Source organism: Megalobrama amblycephala, linkage group LG16 (genome assembly GCF_018812025.1).
Source record: "Megalobrama amblycephala isolate DHTTF-2021 linkage group LG16, ASM1881202v1, whole genome shotgun sequence".
NCBI classification, from domain to species: domain Eukaryota; kingdom Metazoa; phylum Chordata; class Actinopteri; order Cypriniformes; family Xenocyprididae; genus Megalobrama; species Megalobrama amblycephala.
In genome coordinates, this window is record NC_063059.1 from 27968146 (window position 1) to 27976128 (window position 7983).

The 7983-nt window shown below is 39.4% G+C and overlaps 1 protein-coding gene across 1 annotated transcript in view; it reads right to left on the minus strand.

Annotated features, from left to right (window-relative positions):
• The window catches only part of ulk2 (unc-51 like autophagy activating kinase 2), a 43727-nt gene extending 36125 nt beyond the window's left edge, over positions 1-7602 (minus strand). The window contains 3 exon segments of the mRNA XM_048161082.1: positions 955-996; positions 2670-2762; positions 6488-7602. Of these exon segments, the coding sequence (XP_048017039.1) occupies positions 955-996; positions 2670-2762; positions 6488-6577 (225 nt within the window). The 5' untranslated portion in view covers positions 6578-7602.
• Positions 7603-7983: the final 381 nt, after the last annotated feature.

Here is a 7983-nt window from a genome sequence, read left to right on the forward strand (position 1 = left end):
TACTCAGACCTTCTGCACTTGGAGCAGAGATAGATTACACATAAAATCACTCTTCTTCTCAAGTGTCTTCCAGGAGAAGACCAAAAATGTTCAGCACAAAAACGAATTCAGAAAAGCATGCTTAACTGAAAGATGAGGGGTCTAAGGGCCCCCATCAGCACTGCAGGTGTGTGTCGGGTGGGAGTGTTATATAAGCACAGGAAGACGCATGCTGTGTGGGAAGTGCAGGATATTTAATGACTCCTCACTATACTAGGAAGCATTACATGTCAAAGCTGTATAGGTGACTGAGTCAGAACAGCCATAATTAAACCTACAGCGCTTTGCCCTTGATCCTGCCGTAGACATCAACGTCCTTTCAGAACAGTGCCTGCTCTGTCAGCCGAGGGTTTGGACCAATGAAATGGTGTTTAAACAGCCCACACCATTCCAGAGAAGGCAAACCCTCCCCCTATATGAGACTGCTGGTGGGATGCAGAAAGGAAGGCAGAGTATTGATGGATGAATTAGCTTGCTAACTGAACTGGCTGGCATTTTCACCACAGTATGCAGTATTCAGCCCCAAGGATGCTGAGAAAAAATCTTAATACCTCCTGGTCAGTGACATTATTCTCTAATGTACCCTATAAGACACTTATAAAGGGCTGCACACAATGTATTTTTGCATTAATAGTTATATCTTTACAAATAACGTCCTCTTGAATGACTTTAAAGCATTAGAGAATAATGTGAGTGATATTCTCAAAGAGGCCTCGTGCAATGTACAGCGAGGCTTAGTATAGGATAGGTCATGTGACTTGTCACGTGAAGGGTGGTGTTATGTAAGAACTGGGCCAGTCCTGTAGGCCCTCACAGCTCTTAGTGGATAGTAGAGCACTAATAGCTCTAGGCATATCTGCTCAGAGTTAGTGAGAACAGAGCATTCAGAGTAATAAATGAGTAAAATGCCATTACCTGGACATCATAGAGTGCCACGATGTTCTCATGCTGGAGTTCCTATAAACAAAAAATAGATGCTGTCTATAATTACTGTGGTACTGAAAAAAGTCTCTTGTGTTCACTAAGGCTGCATTTATTTGATTAAAAATACAGTAAACACAAAAATACAGTAAACATTTACAATTTAAAATAAATGTTTTTAATTGTAATACATTTTAAATTGTAATTTATTCCTGTGATGGCAAAGCTGAATTTTCAGCATCATCACTCCAGTCTTCAGTGTCACATGATCCTTCAGAAATCATTCTATTATGCCAATTTGATGCTTAAGAAACATTTCCTAAAATTATCAATGTTGAAAACAGTACTGCTGCTTAAAGGGATAGTTCACCCAAAAATGAAAATTTGATGTTTATCTGCTTATCCTCAGGGCATCCAAGATGTGGGTGACTTTATTTCTTCAGTAGAACACAAATGATGATTTTTAACTCCAACCGTTGCGGTGTGTCAGTCATATAATGCATGGCAATGGGAACTCCATCTATAAGGCTGTGTGTCCACCTAAGCGTTTTTAGCCAGCTGAAAATGCTTGGCGCTTTGCTTAAAACGCCTATCTGTGAGCGCTTGAGAGCGCTTCAGCTGTGCAGCAGTTTTTTTCAGTTGAGACGCTTTGTTGCTATGATATGGAATATCCGCGGCACTATTACTTTAACTAATTTTGCAGGTAATTTGTTTCAGACAAAAAATGTCGACACAATGTGGAATTACTTGCTATATATGTTCGGAGACCAGCAATATTAATTTCTCATCCATTTTGTTTCGTTCTCTGTTTGTTTGATGTCGCTGTACACCAAGAATGTTGTGACGGTTGGCCGGTGTAGTATTTGTCTCGCCCCTCCTCCACTCTGATTGGATGGCTGGCTAAAAAGTGACAGTGATGAGCGCAGCGTTTTACTCAAAGTTGAACCTTCTTCAACTTGAGGCGACCAGTAAAAAACGCCGAGCTCTCTGCGCTTGAGCGTGAAAAAGACGCTCAACGCCTCGTTACGCTCCTGGCGTTTAAAAAACGTGGCGTTCCCATTGAAAACAATTGGAAAAGTACACTATTGGTGGACACACGGCCTAAGAGTAAAAAAAAAAAAAACATGCACAGACAAATCCAAATTAAACCCTGCGTCTCGTGACTACACATTGATGTCCTAAGACATGAAATGATTGGTTTGTGCGAGAAACCGATATACAGTATTTATATCATTTTTTTCCTCTAATACACCACTATGTCCAACTGCCTTGAGCATTCGGTGTGTGAGGTCTGAATGCTCAATCGCTGAATCGCTCGCACTCATTGACATATACACGCGAGAGATCACTTCCGGCATCCTCACCAACCGGATGCTCAAGGCAGTTGGACATAATCGCACAAACTGATCGTTTCGTGTCTTAGGACATCAATGTGTCGTCACGAGCCGCAGGGTTTCATTTGGATTTGTCTGTGCATGTTTTTTTTTACTCTTATAGATGGAGTTCCCATTGCCATGCATTATACGACTGACAGGCCGCAACGGTTGGAGTTAAAAATCATCATTTGTGTTCTACTGAAGAAACAAAGTTTCTTACATTTATGAGGACACAGGAAGTGTCCTCATAAACCATGTTTACGTTGTAAAACCCATGTTATTATACACATTTGTGTCCTCATAAACCACATATGCCAAAACGCACACACTCACCTTTAAAATTTTGATTTCTTTGCCAAGCAGAATCTGGGATTTGGAGAGATTCTTTTTGTTAATACTCTTGATGGCGACCTCCCAATCAGTCTTCTGCAAATATTACACAGAGAGAGCAATTATCAATAGGTGGGATGGCGGAGATTGGTGACATGTGCCAAATTACATTTATATGAATTATATAATTTATATGTTTTATCCTGTAAGTGGGAGTCTTTGGTTGAGATCACTAACATTTGCAAGGCCATTCTTTTCAGCATGCTGCATCTATTTCTGAACTTGTGACCTGATACCACACAAAGCTGATAGTATAATTGGGATTTTAGCCTTTGGGAGAGGCATTTGTGCAAGGTGGGATTCCATAGGGCCGCACACCAGCTTAAAGAAACTGTGTCCCCAATGCAGAGTGGAAATCCATGAATAGAACGATGCTTTTCATGTAAATGTAGGTTAATAAGAGATGTTCCTGCAGCACACTGTGCCATAACAAAGTGCTGGCAGCACGCAAGAGTGGCTGCGTTCATCTGGCCTCACTGAAAACCGACTCAGCCAAGCGTGTTGAAGGCAACCCAGAGAAAACGCTGTTGGCTTTTATACTGACCCCATTTATAGATGAGCATTCAAAGTCTCTGATTTTAGTATCACATCTAATCCAGGAACGAGAGACTGAAATGCTCAAGCTTTACTGAACCAATAAACCAGTAGAAATGTCCTATATATGCCGCTAATTAATGTCTTCTGTCAGTCTGCATGTTTGACATCATCTTCCAGCTAAAATGTGTCAATCAGTGATCATAAGCATGTGTGATGATGAACACAGTAATATGTTTGTAGGATGAAAATAAAACGGTCTCACTGGTAGTATCGAGTCAGCTGCTTTGCATGAGGCAGGTGATCATAAATATGTATCGTATTACTCCTGCTATATTTAGCTGATGATGTTGTACTACATACTGTGCATACACTGAGCATTTCCACACACACAAACATATAAGCAGAGATAGCTCTTATAATAAATCATTGACCATATCGGTCTGGGCCAATATTAGCATTTGATCAGATTAGACCAGGTTTCAACAAAACTGAACAGTAAACCATTTTTTCAACTGTACATGTGAGTGTTTTGATTCCTGATTTTCATTCTACATTCTAGAGAGTTTGAATGCTTTTAAAGTGGCATGAAATGGAAATTAATCTATTTCCTAAATGCATATTATTAATATTTTTGTGAATTCATGCATATGTCACAGTTTTTTTTCTTTGACCTTTTCTTTTTGTTTAATTAAAATGTCATAACTAGACCTTCTGGTGAACCGCCAGACATCTTCAATCATTTATTCCCATTAAACCCACCCTTTTCTTACAATCGACGGCATTGCGTTCAGATTTGTCTTTCATCTAATCAACAACCGGTGAATTGAAGCAAGTCCGTGTTCTATATATCTTCTTTTTCTATAATCCGTTTCACTCGGATGTACATCACAAAATATCACTGAAATATCACTACTACTTAAATCGCGAAAAAAGGTAAAGTGTGTTACTGCCATCATATCGCTTATTAATCATAATATAAAATTGATTATCAGCTCAGCTAAAAATATTTATATCAGGATATTCCCGCCAATCAGAATGAAAATCAAAAATGAGATCTTTTTAATATCTTAAAAGGTTAGTTCAACCAAAAAATTCTGTCATTAATTATTCACCCTCATGTAAGACTTAAGACTTTCGTTCATCTTCGGAACACAAATTAAGACATTTTTGATGAAATCTGTGAGGTATATGACCATAGACAACAATATAATCAACACTTTCAAGGTCCAGAAAGGTACTAAAGACATTGTTAAAACATTCAACATGTCTGCAGTGGTTCAACCTTAAAGGTGCCCTAGAACTTCTTTTTAAAAGATGTAATATAAGTCTAAGGTGTCCCCTGAATGTGTCTGTGAAGTTTCAGCTCAAAATACCCCATAGATTTTTTTTAATTCATTTTTTTAACTGCCTATTTTGGGGCATCATTAACTATGCACCGATAAATAGGTTGCGGCCCCTTTAATTCTCGTGCTCCCACTCCCCCGGAGCTCGCGCTTGCCTTGAACAGCATAAACACAGTTTACACAGCTAATATAACCCTCAAAATGGATCTTTACAAGATGTTCGTCATGCATGCTGCTTGCATACATCGGATCATGGAAGTATAGTATTTATTTGGATGTTTACATTTGATTCTGAATGAGTTTGAGGATATGCTGCGTGGCTAAAGCTAACATTACACACTGTTGGAGAGATTTATAAAGAATGAAGTTGTGTTTATGCATTATACAGACTGCAAGTGTTTAAAAATGAAAATTGCGACGACTCTCTTGTCTCCGTGAATACAATAATAAACGATGGTAACTTTAACCACATTTAACAGTACATTAGCAACATGCTAAGGAAACATTTAGAAAGACAATTTACAAATATCACTAAAAATATCATGATATCATAGATCATGTCAGTTATTATTGCTCCATCTGCCATTTTTCGCTATTGTTCTTGCTTGCTTACCTAGTCTGATGATTCAGACGTTCTGCCCTTGTCTAATGGCTTGATCATGGGCTGGCATATGCAAATATTGGGGGCGTACATATTAATAATCCCGACTGTTACGTAACAGTCGGTGTTATGTTGAGATTCGCCTGTTCTTAGGAGGTCTTAAGAAGGAGGAAACAATGGAGTTTGAAACTCAGTGTATGTCTTTTCCATGTACTGAACTCTTGTTATTCAACTATTCCAATATAAATTCAATATTTAATTCTAGGGCACCTTTAATGTTATGAAGTGACGAGAATACTTTTTGTGCGCAAAAACAAAACAAAAATAACGACTTTATTCAACAATATCTTCTCTTCTGTGTCATTCTCATATGTTGTTTACATCCAGCGCTCATAAGTCAGAACGCAGACTCATTATTGGCCGGCTCCTGCGTCAGCATCACACACATGCGTCGAGCTGCTCACGTCACGTGTGCAGCTTTGGCCAATACTGAGCCAGCATTCGGACGTAAACACGGAAGCTTTCACTGTGCTCACTGCATTAAGGATAATGACAGGGAAGAGAAGAGATTGTTGAATAAAGTTGTTATTTTTTCACACACAAAAATATTCTCGTCGCTTCAAAAAATTAAGGTTGAACCACTGTAATAACGTCGACTGTTTTAACGATGTCTTTAGTACCTTGAAAGTGGTGGTTATATTGCTGTCTATGGACGAGTCATATACCTTCAGGTAACTATTTCAGATTATAATGATTAGCTAGTAAAAAATAAAATGCAAGTCAATACTGGACAAGTCATTTAAAAAAAAAAAACACTAATTAAAAAATAGATAAGCTACTAGATAGTTTTAAAACGGCTTGCCATTTTCTCATAACAACACTCTGTATTTAGGCAATGTAAAAAAAAATAATAAAGCAGAAATCATAACAAAATCTGCGTCCTGTCCCTCCGCCCAAAGTAGACCGGCCACTATTGACGTCAGACGGCTTATTCACGGAGGCTGTTTTATGAATGAATGACTCCAGCAGTATGTGACCTATTCTAGCACACGTTACATAAAAACAACCCACGGTTTCTAATCAAGAATAGCCATGACCGCGAGAGCTTGCACAAGATGTGAAAATCACAATGCATTGACTGCACAAATCTATATTTCTCTATATTAAAATGCATTTTTTTCCATGCAAATTTGACATTTAAATGCCTCACTTTAATAGGGATGCATGGCCCAGATTTGCAGTCCGAGTGAACAATGATGCACATCAATGCGCTTATTTACCTTTTTATGTCTTCCCTTGAAGACGACTGCAAAGGCTCCGTGTCCGACGAGGTCTTTTCGGCTGTATTCAAAGTCTCCCACCGTCTCCATTTTTTGGCAGGTGATACACTACAGCTTGTGATGGAGAGGCTGTCAGGGACAAGTTCCTCAAACTCTCGTTAATCCAGACGACAGTCTGTTCAAGAATCCTGTCATCCCCAAATTATCAATGCAAAAGACGACTTAGTATACTTGAGAGTTGACTAACAGCTGTCAGGCTTAAAATGAAGACGAAGTAGGAATCAAAACAAATAAATAGCTGAACGTGAAGTAGATATAGATGCGGAGGATGCGTTTCTAGGACCCTAAGTTTCGCTGTCACTCTCTGACCCAGTTAACAAGCCATTTCGCAAAATAGCTTGATGAAATGGCTATTGATCCAACTCAAACCTCCCGAGCTACATGATGTCAGTTGAGTTTAAAAGGAAAGAAAGAGGCTGCAGACGCCCTCTCCTTACTGTAATAGAGCCTCGTTAAGTCAATAACGGCGCGGTGGGTCACTGAGTTGCCCATCGCGAGCTGGCTAAAATGACAGCCAGCGATTTGCATTTACAATGTAGCAGATTTTGCGATTACAATGTAGCAGATAAATCGCAATAAATAATATCTGGATGTGTTACGACATCGATTTTACATATAGACAAGCAGCATCGCCTGCATAATAGCAGGTCAGTTCACAAAACAAATGTTCCGTTTAATGCAATAGCCTAGTCAGCCGTTCTTCTTCATCGATATGGTGCTCTTCTTCAGGTCCATATGATAGCAGCTGTGTTACACCATTTCTTCAGTTCACCCCTCTGTCCTGCTTTCGATCTCGCGGGACAATGCAGGAAAACACCAGTGCTTCACTTCTAAGAAGCGCAAGAAAAGACGCTAAAAGCACGATCCGTTAGGTGAGGGGAGTTTAACGTTTATCTTCGGGTCGTTCGGAGAAGTTGTCCATGATCACAGCTTGCTGCATTACAATGACAGAGCGGACAGAGCCGAGCTCTTACAGGAGAAGACTGGCATGTCGTGTTCCTCCGCGCACGCGCGTGCGTCGTCCTCCGCCGCGAGGGATAGTCCCGTCAGCTCGAGAAAACAAAGCCTGGGCTCTGCAAGAAATTAGAGAATGCAAACGAGAAGAGCATTTTAAGGACGCTGTAAAATGAGAAAAGTGAAAATGGTTCATTTTATTAAGAAAGAAAGAAAGATTGATTAAGGGGAATTATATCTAATATGATCAAGAAAAATACGCACTCGAAATGTTCATAATGTTGAATAAGAGTGATAATTACAGTGATTCAGTGCTAATTTATCTTTAATGGTACAAAACAAAAATGACAGCACTTAGTGCTCCCCCTGGCGGTGGTAGCCTGTATCAACATGCCAATATAAACCTAAAGTTGTTTACCTTTGACAATGACGAGCTCACTGGCATCATCTGGTGGTAAAACTCTGCACAAAACAAATTCTAT